Consider the following 13,205-nt stretch of genomic DNA (forward strand, 5'->3'; position numbering starts at 1 on the left):
CAGCGTTATCCCTCATTTGTAGCAAAGCGATGAAACAAACCTTGAGAGGATGTAGCCAGTTGAAATGGCAAAGAATAGATGACGTGGGAATGGGAGGAAGACAAAGAAGAAGAATGAAAGATTGTTTTTATTATTTCATCTAATACTCTTTGAAATTTTCAACGATACATTCATGGCAAATCCCCCAGAGTGGGTACATGCCATAGAGTTGAATGAAAAACAAAGATGGTTCCTTTGGTCTGAGCACGCTTGTCGTGAAATGCTAAAAAAAAAAAAACGATGGAATAAAACACTTCCAAGCGGTGCACTGTTATTCACGACTGAAAACGCTCGACAGGTACAGATTCGTTTGCCTTTCGAAAGTTGCAGTGCACACAACCACAAGCTTCACAGGTCGTCGAATCACACAGATGTGCTGGTCATAACTTGGAGGTGGTCGCTGTGATGGGACGGCAAGCTTGCACGATGGCACTGCGACATTGTCCTAGAATGTTGTTTTCGCACGTGTCCAACGCAGGATGCGTTTGGTAGCTTCCTACAAAAAGATGTTACAGCAAGACTGTCAAGAACTTCAAGGAAGAGAAAAAAAAATTGGAGAATAAAAAATATGACCTTCCTAAAAAGGTCGCAGTGACCTTATTTAGGTGAAATATTATATCTTACAATTGCAGAACAGCATCCAGCATCGCAAAAAACAAATCAAATACTGCAAATTAAGTTTTTAAAAAAGTTTTATAGGTAGATAAAAGTTAGCCTTGCTGTTCCTTGCTATCAGGAGATGAAACTACTAATTATATAATACTGAACTCAATAATAACTATTAATTTACCATTACATGTTATGAATCAAGCTTCACAAGGTTAAAGCATGCCACTTGATCTTTCACTTGATGCCCCATTTCAGGCAAAACTAGGTTAGTGAGTGTAACCTAACCCGTGATTAGGATGTGCAACTAATAAAGCGTGCTCCACGCACAAGCAATGTGCCCCTACATTATTATTAACATGACAAAGTAGCATCCCAGCAGCATGTGCTGCATGACAAAGCTGTGTGCTGCTAAAATGTTATTAAAATGACAATGTAACAGCACATTTATGCACTGTCATGTTAATGACTATAACAAGTTTACATGGGCAGATCTGTTCCCGTAAGGCCCTTGATGATATGCACCTTCTTCTGATGATGTGAGAGAACTTGAAGCAGATGGACTTTGAAGGGGCTCGAAGCGGTGTTGTGCACAAACCCTGCCACGCTTTCTTCAGCTATGGTGTGTAGCAGTGGGCTTCTGGTGGAATTTAATTTCCCTGTAAAGACACAAGCTAAAATTTAGCGTAAAATACTTGCAAATAACTTTTACGACGTCAAGGACGCTTTGCCGTTACACCATAAGGGCACACTAAGAATATGAAAGGCAAGTGGTAACTGTGCCTTTAAAACTGCTAATCTGTCGACAGAAATGTCTGTTATCTGACAGTATCAAGCACAACAAAACAGGTTAAAAAAATTGGGGGCCCTTAATCTTCGCCTTTAACAATTGAATGCTAAAAGTTGATAGTGATATCTGTTCCTAGTGAGTACTTCAAACACTTAGTGTACGAAATTTTTTCGAACATGCTATGCACCCACTACGTGACCTTAAGGGTGCAGTAACGTGTGTGCATTTTGTAGTGGATGGCTGGCTTTAAACCGCGAAGTCATTATGGTAATCTCATGTTCTGACGACCGATGGCAATGTGCACTTGTACCACGCATTACTACAACAATATTTCATGCTGTATTGTGAAGCATGTTTACAGGACGTGTGTGGCTTCTAAAGCATGAAGGTTACTCTCACTGCATTTCTAAGCAGAGGAAGTTATTTTCACTGTATTCACAAGCAGAGGCAAGGCTGTGTGGTAGAACAGTTACTTGCTACGCAATTGACCCAGGTTTGATCCGCACTAAGACACATAATTTTTTATTATTTATTTTATTTGCATCTTTCTAGTTTTTTTGGTGACGTAAAGATGACGATTTTTCGCTCACAACCAACGCCATCGATGCCGACAACGACACCGACGCAGGAATTTCTACTAAGTGAGGTCTTTAAGGCTGTCGCGATAATAGTGTTGCTCACACCTGAGGCCATATTTTGCAGCAATCACGGTGATGGATCGTTGTGTGACATAGTCTCGTGTGTCCAATAAGTGAAGTTACTTCTTGCCCGCTCTTCCTCAACCAGTCAATCACTGCGCAACAAAAGCTATATTACTTTGAGGTCTCCAAAAGTGACTGTCTCGGAATATGAGCAGAGGTCACTATGTGAGGAGCACAGGTGTTGTGTATTTTTGCACCAAACAGTGGTTGCTACAACAATCCCCAAAACATACTGCAAGCATTACGGCTATCATACAATATCGAAGAATGGCGTAGTCTTCTCACCGAAGCAGCTGACTTACAAAACAGAATGTGGTGCACTTTCGGTTTAAAGCAGGAACAGGTCAATGGCATAACGAACGTAAAATGCCATGAGTAAAACTTGGAAGAATGAGCACAGTAAATACAATGGGCACTGTTTCTGCTCAGGGACAACATAAAGCTTCACATCCAAAATGATGAGAGCGATGCACTACAAAGTAGAAGCAGCCGAGTGAGCTGTCACAAGTGACATGCGAAGAACAGTAAAGTGTCGCCTACAAGTTTTCTACAAGATCTACTAGAGCAAACTGCAGTGTTATCATTGTTCAGCCACCAAGGGAACAATTTGTAGAACACGGATTTGCCGAGCCTTCATGCTTGCAGCTTCGAGCATGCTTGTGACTTCGTGCGATGTTGTGTTCTGGCTCCTGTTTCAAATGTTTTATTTTAAAACCATTATGATCTTAAAGAACTGTATTGCTAACGCTACTGGTGTATTCCGTGTCAAAACAAGCTCTCACCTGACAGTAAGAGTTTCAGGTAAGTCTCAAGCACAATTGCATTTTCCTCAGGTGGTTCCAGGAAGCGAGATATAGGCACAACAGACTGCACAGAAAAGTGGGAGACAAGTAAAGTTGATCAAGCATTGTGTGTCTAAAAAAAATGAGCAAAACAATCCTATATGTGTAAAGGCAAACATGTGTAAAGGTTGTTATAACTGTATTAACAATTGCACCCAGTTCCATGCTGTGAAAACCGTGGGAACAGCAAAGCTATAAGCATGCAAGTGTCTATGACTGGCTTGTGTGATCACTATCGTAAATATGCCATTATATTTCACATACCCTCGCTCACGCATATTGAGCATCATAATTACTAAGCATCACCATAATTTCAAATCGTCTCCATCATATCTTTTCATTTTTATTAGTGGCGAAGCTTCTCTTAGACTAATCTTGTCATGCGTCACGCGTAACCGAGAGAAGAGACGAGAAAGAAAAGAAAGCAGTATCTCTGAACAGTATAATAGACGGCGCTGCCTCATGGAAGTACATACAAACTGCAGTTGAGTGAGGATATTTCAGATGGTGCTGTACCGTTACTCTCCGATTGGCTGCTACGTGGGTTTTGCCTGAGTGTACGAAGAACGAGTGCCTCTCTCAGTCTCTTGGGTAGTCGTTGTATATGGCGGATCGTTGGTGGGGCATGGACGAAGCAGAGGGGTGGACGCTTCGAAAACGCTTGCGTTCGGCTTCTTTGTCTCGCATCTCGTCAGTGTTACCCGTGCCCTGTCTGCATTCTCGAACGCAATCGGACGCATGGATGCATGCACGGACGGATGGACGGACGCTTCGCCCCACTCATCATCCTTCACTCCGTGGATATGCTGTAATTTTTTCTTTATTTTCACACCTTTCTGGTCACGTGACCTGTACTACTACTACTACTACTACTACTACTACTACTACTACTACTACTACTACTACTACTACTACTACTACTATGATGACAATGGCAACACAGGGTAGATCAAGACGGCCTCATTTTTTTTTTTTTTCACATACCAATGATAGGCTTTTGTTTTATTGCTCATTGCATGAGCCTCAGCATATTTGGTTACTTCGTAATTCTTATTTGCTCTGCGCCTCATATAGGGTGCTGGTAATAATATGGCAGTGTCTAAGGCTCCACTAAGGCAACATCACTAGAAGTAATGACATTCTCGTACCTGTTCTGGCCTCAAGCGTGTCATGGCCAGGGCCTCCGGGTTCTCGGCAAAGAGAAGCTTGCGGAAGTGGGGGTCGCACGCTCCTTGCAGGGGAACCAGAAGCCACGAGGCAAACACTTGGTCTCCGTAGGACTCGCCGACGTATGCCTCCAGAAGCTGAAGATAACTGCACAGGAGGACACAGAATCGCATTCTGTGCATCATCAAGCCAAAAAGCACTTGCCACGGCCCACACTACCGTATTTACTCGCATAATTCTCGCACTTTTTTTGGCAGAAAACTGATGCAAAGTTGGGGGGTGCGAGAATTACGCGGGGAAAGCTTACGAGGAAAGTGATCGCAAATCAGAATTCCCACACCAGCAACTAACAGCAAGCTTTGAGAAGCACTAATTAAAACTTACCTCAACAATAAAAGCGCAGGTTCAACACACGCAAGTTTAATTTGAGACACAACAAGTGCAAGGAAATAGTCGAGAATTAGAATACCAAACGCAAAGCTTGTGGGCGTTGCGGGCGTAGCGGTAGCGTTTGTCGCTCAACAGGAGTCCTCAAAAGGTAAGCGTAGGACGTCAGTATTGGGCTAATGGCTATTTAACAAAATTGCCTACAGTTTCCTTCAGAAGAAATAAAGTTTACCGTCAATCCCAGTTTTAGGCACACGGAAGGCCTAACACGTCTTGGTGGCTTTCAGCTGCCGTCCCCAGTAGCAAACACAAAACTCGTAGACTCCGAAGGGCCTACCGGCGGCCCTGTTGCCGTTGTTTAGTGTATGATCTATCACTTTCAGCTTAAAATTAGCCGTGTAGCTTCGGTATCACCCCATAACGTGACAAGATTACCGACACAACATACAAAACACGCTGCAACGCGCACCTGCCGCTTTGGCTTGGAATAAATTGAATCTCTGGGCAATAATACTATGCTTGATGCATAAGAGATGGCGCCTGATGGTGCGTATTATCATCATCAGTGGTTTGAATGAGCAGACGACATTATTTCGGCAGTTTTTGGGGGTGCGATAATTACATGAGAAAAAAAGAAATCATTTTTTTGTTGGACGATGTGGGGGCTGCGAGAATTACGCGAGTGCGAGGATTACGCGAGCAAATACGGTATTAAGTTAGTACCCCTCTATGTCAGCTGGGTTGGCACGAAATAACTCAACAGCTCCAGAAACAGCTTCAGTGTGGTGTAATGAAAGATTGGTCTATGGCACATTTGCTGTTTCCACGAGTCAACAAATACCATCTTTCAAGAAAAATGCATTTTGCAGAGGCATAAAGTTGCATTCACAACACAAATGTGTAGATTTTTTAAAAACTGTTGTCTAGAAAAAAAAGGCTCTTCGATAAACTCCTCATCTTTCATTTGTTTCGTAGCAAGGCAGGTTTGAGACCTTTGTTTAGAGAGGTGTAAGTTTTCCGTTTTTGGGGGGATGGGGGGTCTACACAATCGGGCTAATTGCATTGAGAAAGGGGTACAAAAATTAACTTTCCCTACAGCCAGGAAAGTACATGTTTTCTGCGGTTTACCCCAGATCTTTGTTTGCCGAAGAAACTACAGCACTCAATATTTTATGTAATATATCACCAAAACCCAGAAGGAAGAAATTTTTCATGTATATGAGTTTCAATAACAAGACGTATCTTACGTGAGTGATATAAACTAATTCAAGATTGCCAGACAGAAAAGAGTGTCTAAAGACACGCTTCTATCTACAAAAAAATATATATAACAGAAATTATGAGATGTAGAAAATGTACACCCTTCTGACAACACCACCTCTGAAAACATCAAAATTTTTCATTTCATAGAACATCCCCGACAAAGGTCTTACTGTAAGCTCGCCTAGATGAAAATACACGTCTAGGTGAAAATGCAGCAGCTTATTAGGGCTTCTAAGGTACAGTAACTGAACAATCTTCGAGACTGCTAAATAGTCCGAAAAATTGAAGTTTGAAGAAATGGTTTAATACATGAAAATGAAGTTTATTTGGGAGACAGGAAGCCTAAAAGGACCTTCAATGATGTCATGCTTCATACTGCACTTGGGGGCAAGCAGATTTCGTTGTATCTGGGCTGCGGCGAAAGGCCTGACCACATGCACGCATTGGCGATCGTTGCCGTTGTTCGAGGCACAGTTGGTGGCTTCATGTTACCAAGCAAACAAAACTTGATGCCGGTCACGAAAAAATTCAGTAGATCTCACATACCTAGGGAATCGATGTTATGCAAAGCGTGCGGAGGGAAGGTGGCCATGGTGTAATTTGTAGGCACACCCCTCGTTCCAAAGCCCCCCTTAAACTAATGCTTCTGTGCCTTTTGGTAGTTCACGAAGGTACACTGGCTAGCTGCCAGCTTGTAAAAATCACGTGGTATGTCACTGAGCAACAGGAGTGTTGCACGCTTGCCGCAGTGGCTACGATGGGTGCTGGCCAACACTTTTGAAGTATGTTGCACTAATTGTGTGATATAAAATTCATGCCAGTGTTATGGAACATAGAGCGAGCTGTTCAAATGATTTTTTTTTCTTTTGGCCCAACAAAAATGATCCCTCAATCCGTTTCTGGCCTTTCTTATTTAACACAAACCCTTGCTGTTCTACACAATCTGAGGGGCTCACAAATCTGAGAACGATGGCAGCCCTGGCCAGTGGTTCAGATCCAGGTGGCGCTGCGTGCAGCACAGCAGCTTTGTCTGCTCAAGCAGCTGGAGAAGCCGCAACATGGCGCCCTGCACCTCCATGTCTAGGAACAGCTCAGGACCTGCCAGAATTAAGCGTGAATACTAGTGTCACAATTATGAATAGCTATACTAATAGCATAATTACCATGGCAATAAAACGGTGAGCACAACATACTGGGCATGCGAACTAACAACGAACATTGAAGACAACCCTGTTTGGTCAGCACTACCAATTATTTTACCATAAACAGTAACACACACTTCAGTGCCTTGCATGTGCACAGTGAAGCGAACAGTCACACACAGTTTCCTACACACTGCCCATAGAAAGTCAAGATGAGAAATGGATACAGTAAACATCAGATACATATATAGAATTTGAAGGTAATCATGACAAAGCTCAAAGATTGCCTGTTTAGAGGTAAAATATTGCATAGTAAATGAAAAATGCATCCAAGGAGATTATAGAGCTGTTCATTATAAAAAATAATTTATGTGTGGGTTCAATATATGCGGGTATAGCCAACAATAGCCTTACCGGCCAAAAATACTGATGCTAGACGGGTGAAATGAACCAGTGGTGGGAACGTTCGCATGAAGTGGTGCCTTGCGCCGAGCAGGTGGATGGCCCAGCGCAAGCAGGACAGGACATGACCACGATCGTAGTTTCTGCAAGGGCAATGTATAATATTTGAATCATTTTTATCGATTTCCAGCGCATTATTTCGTTCATGCAAATTATAGCCACAGGAAAAAGAGCCTGCCACCTGTTTCCTTCTGTTCTCATTTCAAACCAACCAATGAACTACAAAAATGGATTAGATTTAGAAGTATACAAAGTTGGGCTAGCATGGTTTACTTTTCAGTACATAATGCCTCCCCCCTTTGAAGAATACGCAAAACGAAAAAAAAAATATTGTTTCTTTCATTGTTGACAGTGTTACACATTCCGAGATACACGAAATCGATCATCCAATTATTGCATTGCATCAAAAGATATTCTCAGTTTCTAACTGGATCTCACAATGGACTAGCCTACATAACTGGATCACAATGCAGCACTCTTTAAAGTCGAAACACATTTTGCGTTGCAAAATGTTGGAGCCATTCCATTTGATGAAAGAGAATGACCTGTGGACTGACGGATACATTGCCGCCTCTGCTGTGACAGGCATTCTTCGTGAGCATGATACTCCAAGGCCATTCTAGTGATGGAAGCGACTCTCCACTTTATGGAGTAAATTTCACCACTTTGAAGCAGCCATAAGTATATTCCGAGCAAACAAACATAATGCCACTCTGGAGCAGCCATGAGTATATTTGGAGCAGAAATAATGGCACTCTAGAGTAGATGGTAAAGTATGCCCTGCAACTCTTAAAATTCAAAGCACTGCTCAAGCATCTCATAATGAATATTTGTTAGGACAGGTATTTCACAGGCAAGAAAATGAATGGCAAAAAACTAAAAATGAAAATATGGTTGGTTAATGAACGCACCCTAAAATGAGCTATATCTTCAAATAATATCAGAGCCAATAAAGCTGCATAGTAGCACACTAGGATGATAGTATACAGGTAGTTTTCGTTTTTAAAAAGTTCTTGCGAGTTGGTCACATGCTTAAAGTTTCTCATCTCCATTTTTCCAGCTCTATTTTAGAGCAGATTAGGAGCACTTACTAACAAATATCCCAGTATAAAGACCATGTAGCAACATTTTCTTTTCGGAGAAGTTTGAAGCAATTGAAGCAGCACTTGCATCACTGGCATTCGTAAAAAGAGTAGTTGACTGACACTGGCCACGCAAAGCCACCCCTAGACTCAAATGTTGCAGTGAAACAGATACAGAAGGTGCGTCGCTCCACTTGAGTTTCTGCACAGTCTCCTGGACCGGCCCACCCTCGACCGATCGACATCTGTTGACGTTCATGCAATCTGAAGATGGCGTCCGAATTTTGATGATTTGTGACATCATTATAACATTTTGTGAAGATGTCGTCGCCTTCTCATAGAAGGTCACGTGTTCTATTTTTTGCGTTTCTGCTTGTGGAAGGACACCCCAAATAAAGCAAGCGACCCTTTTACAGCTCTGCTATAAAGGAAAAGACATCTTCCCTTTGAACCATAAAAACAAAAGCTGACTTACTTTGTTATTTCCTCCAGAGCGCATAGCCTATGCAACGGGACGTAAAGCCAGTCATACGAATACGCGGGCTTCATTCTCAACGTTAGGGACACCCCTGAGCTGCAATAAAAGCGAGAGCAAAGTTTGTAAAATACACACAAGCTGATATAAGAAGTTCAGCAGCAATACGTAGGTTGGTATTAAACCATTGACTTGTATACTGACTACGCATACAGTAATTATACTTTGATGTGAAGGTGTCATGTGCAGCAGCATTCCTCCAGTGTGTGCCTTATCAAACATTTGCATAACTGCACAACCCCATTCACTCTAAAAGAACGAGAAATGAGATGTTTGTATGACATACCGAACGACATCTCCGCACGACACCCATAAAAATCATGACTGTCAAGGTACCGCTGCAACAACCAAGCCCTCAGTACAACTTATATCATTGTAGATAAGCTCGACAGTACTGTGTTAATAGATACAGTAAAATCACAACACTACAAAATGCTGATTAATGTTGAGTTCCGTCAATGTAAGCCTCACAGCTCTAGCCAAGCCAGTGACTTTTTCTTAATGCAACTTAGGGCAGTTCATCCAAATGGTTGTTTGAGATTTATTTAACCAACAGAATTTCCCTTTCCAGTAATCACATTGCGTTCTGACTTACAGCATCAATACTTTGACAGTACAAACAGTACATGCACTTCCTAAAAGTTAGTAATAACAAGAGTCAACAACAAAAACGAACTGATTAGCCAAGTCTTACAAAAAAAAGCCCTACCTTTGATTGATCTGCCTCAGGATTTTTTCAAGAGTCTTCAAGTAGGCAGCCTTGATGTCTGACAACGCAGCACTGTCGAGCTTGGCACTGGCGGCGACAGGCATGGAGCACCCCGTGATGCTTTCTCTCTCACTTGCTGAAACGTCCTCTATCGACAGCGTCTCCAAGTGATTGGACTGCGAGCTAGAAGCAGATACAAATATGCGAGTAAAATCACCGAAACCACGATATCAGTTTCTTGGCAGAAATGCTTCGAGACCACTTCGGGTAATCAAGGTTCAACTGGGAATCTGCACCAACTTGCCTGCTTGCCTCTCAGTGATTCTACTCAAACTTCAAGTTCAGCACAACCACATTTGCCATTGCATCCTTGGGCATTTGGCTCTAGTGCACTTACTGAATTTAGTCAGACCTTGAAGTAACGTCAAGCACAGAAACAGCTTTGCAATCTCCAATGCTCGTAACAACCGTACATCTGCCACACTGCAACACCTGTAGACAATATTTCAAAATAGACTTCAATGTATTCGCATGTGCTATATTGAGGTTCAATTGTACTTCATGTTAACGTACACTTTTTCCCAGAAAATACTGCCTAAAATGTGACATGTACAGTCGTGAACAATTTGAAAGGGAACACTCATACTGCATAAATTGCCTTCAAAAAGTCATAGCGGCCAAACCCAGTAGGCAAATGAAAAAGTATTCATAACACTAAAAGATCCAGAAGAAAACACTTTTTTCTAATCAATACATCACATTCCCTCTGACAAATTATGAGCAAATTGTTGCATAAACAATAATTTGACGTTCCCTTTCATAGTGCCCACGACCGTAGTTCAGGTGTTGAGTACGAGATAAAAAATACAATAGTGATAAGCTACTATCATTGTGAAATCATTGTGAAATAAAATGCCAAGGCTGTGCAGGCTGTGGCAGGTTCGTTATGACTCCTCAAGATAATTAGCTTTTCTTAATAGTCTGGATGCTATACAAATACATAGCTTGAAGCTATTTGCAAGACACCAGAGAAATGAAATTACGTCGAATTGCATGAATTACACTAAAGGTGACAAGCTCTGTTCACCTCATGAGGCAACTTCGGATGGCAATTTCGGATGGTGCACTGTTTGCCAAATGCAAAAAAAGTTGTCATTCTATGAATGAACATTATGAGTTACATGATACATCATTGAGAAACAAAATTAACTGAAAATGGGAAAGCCACAAAAGCACTTTGTCCTGCCTTTCTTTACAAACAAAAATTGATGAGTGAACAATTGAATACAGTAAATTTACTATTATTCTTCTTCTTATCTCTCCCTTCTTAAGTGGAGTATGAGTACGAGTATTTAGGAAGAGTACGAGTAAGGGTCTGAGAGAGTAGACTAAATAGGATAACTGCAATCCAAAGAAGAGCCGGCATTCTCACCATGCGAGGTTTCCGGCAAAAGCAACCTCCTCAAGAACTCTCAGATACTGACGTTCAAAGCCTGGGGCACTTGTGCACAGAAGCGTTAGCGACACTTCATGGTAAAGCGCAGCATGATCCTCATCTAAAGTCTGAAATAGAGACAGGAGAGGTTTATGGTTAAAGAAAAATGTACACCACTGGTTCTTAATACAGATTTACAAACAGTGTGACAAAGACACTACTATTGCAAACAGGCATGATTGGCTACCGTTCAATGTTCGACCCACCTCAGACACAGCAAGAAGTAGCAACTCAAACAGCAGGTTGAACTCCGGACGGCAAAGCCATCGCTGACTGCACCTCCGAGTCCAGTGCTTGGCATGAGCACAGAGCTGCTCCAAGTAGGCTTTTACATTAGCATTACAGAGGAGGCTGGTCCTTGCCTGTGAAGAGTTAAAAAAAGAAAAAAGTTTAGGTGAACAAGATCGACACTGCATAATAATTTTCGTTCAATACCTTCGTCTTGCTTACTTAAAAGATGACTCCCATCACATAACTTAATGATTTATATGTGGGGTTCAACGTCCCAAAACCAACATATGATTATGAGAGACGCCGTAGTGGAGGGCTCCGGAAATTTTGACAACCAGGGGTTCTTAACATAACTTAACCACTTATTATAGCGCAGGAATCAATATAATGTGGTCTTTCCTGGATATATTTGTACTCCATGTACAGTCCAGCCCGCTGTTATAGGGAACACTTTTTGGTGGCTACTATCGATTACTGCAGAAGCACGGTAGAAGGACCGAAGCTTGAATTTTTTTTCTGCAATACTGCGTCTAGTTGATCATATATCAGGGGCTCTTTCATTAACAAGGGTAGAATAATTGTTTTGTTATGCTGTGCACAGTTAGGCTGCGCACCAATTTCACCACAAGGGGTATGCACACATACCTCTTGCGGTGAAATTGCAATAAATTGGTAATTGATATGTGGGGTTTCGCACTTTCCTGTCTGCAGAAAAATAAGCAGTTATTGGGTGGTCTAGTAAACGTTTCTTTTACTACTACACTAAATGCTTTTTATTATAATGTATAGATCAATTTGTAGCAGAAATACTGTGCTTTCAAATGATATTATTTTTAAACAAACATTTCTTAATGTTTTTTGTAGAATATTATTAATAAAAATATTTCTGAAACTTGTAAAACCATGGACACTGCTTTGTACCAATGCAACCCAAAAAAATGTACAAACGTACATTTTAAAGAAGAAGGCTGTATACAACATTACTGCAAATACTAACTTTCTATCTGTACAAGTTAATTTTATAAAAAAAAATGTTAGCCATAGCGGCTCTAACGAAGCGCCGCACGGCACTGCAGAGCGCAATGCTGAGGTCAACACCCGGCCGTCTTCTCGCGCAAAACTCCACTCTCTGTGCCGCCACTGACAAATGATACTGTCCAAACGACATTTACACCCTGCAGATAAGAACCGCAACCTTTAGAACACGCTGCTGGTCATCAAGGGTAGCTAACTGGATTCCTAAAGAAGGCAAGCGGGTTAGGGGGAGACAGAAGGCTAGGTGGGCAGATGAGATTAAGAAGTTTGCGGGTATAAATTGGCAGCAGCAAGCACAAGACCGAGTTGACTGGCGGAACGTGGGAGAGGCCTTTGTCTTGCAGTGGACGTAGTCCGGCTGATGATGATGATGAGATGTCTTTAGATATGATCGCCGCTGCGATGAAACGATTCCTAGTAGAAAACGAAACTTTCCGACGGATACCTGTCGACGTTCCGGGGCTACTTGATGCACTTTCACCATCCATGCTAAAGTCTGATGAATCAAAGTCATCTCCCGAGTCTTCGCTGCTACCACCATCACAAAATTCTAATGGAGACTCATCAGAATCCGTTGAAATTCGCTATTTTCGCGCGGCAGCTATGTGCGGCGTTGATGTCGTGTCGGAAACAACGAGCGCTCGTCTAGCACGACGTCTAAAAGGCGCTTTTAAAAATCCCTCCCACAGCGAAAAAAGAAAACGCAAAAGCGTAACTAG

At 41.9% G+C, this 13,205-nt stretch overlaps 1 protein-coding gene across 1 annotated transcript in view; it reads right to left on the reverse strand.

Moving 5' to 3' along the window:
• Positions 1 to 109: 109 nt before the first annotated feature.
• Positions 110 to 13,205, reverse strand: part of LOC119164067 (RNA polymerase II-associated protein 1) — a 57,365-nt gene continuing 44,269 nt past the window's right edge. The window contains exons 19-28 of the mRNA XM_037416175.2: positions 11,427 to 11,582; positions 11,158 to 11,288; positions 9,726 to 9,908; positions 8,957 to 9,055; positions 7,352 to 7,482; positions 6,752 to 6,893; positions 4,127 to 4,292; positions 2,919 to 3,003; positions 1,171 to 1,304; positions 110 to 535 (exon numbers count right to left, since the gene is read on the reverse strand). Coding sequence (XP_037272072.2) covers positions 485 to 535; positions 1,171 to 1,304; positions 2,919 to 3,003; positions 4,127 to 4,292; positions 6,752 to 6,893; positions 7,352 to 7,482; positions 8,957 to 9,055; positions 9,726 to 9,908; positions 11,158 to 11,288; positions 11,427 to 11,582 — 1,278 coding nt within the window. The 3' untranslated portion in view covers positions 110 to 484. The remainder of the gene's footprint in view (positions 536 to 1,170; positions 1,305 to 2,918; positions 3,004 to 4,126; positions 4,293 to 6,751; positions 6,894 to 7,351; positions 7,483 to 8,956; positions 9,056 to 9,725; positions 9,909 to 11,157; positions 11,289 to 11,426; positions 11,583 to 13,205) is intronic.

The sequence above is a fragment of the Rhipicephalus microplus genome, chromosome 8 (assembly GCF_043290135.1).
Source record: "Rhipicephalus microplus isolate Deutch F79 chromosome 8, USDA_Rmic, whole genome shotgun sequence".
Lineage (NCBI taxonomy): Eukaryota > Metazoa > Arthropoda > Arachnida > Ixodida > Ixodidae > Rhipicephalus > Rhipicephalus microplus.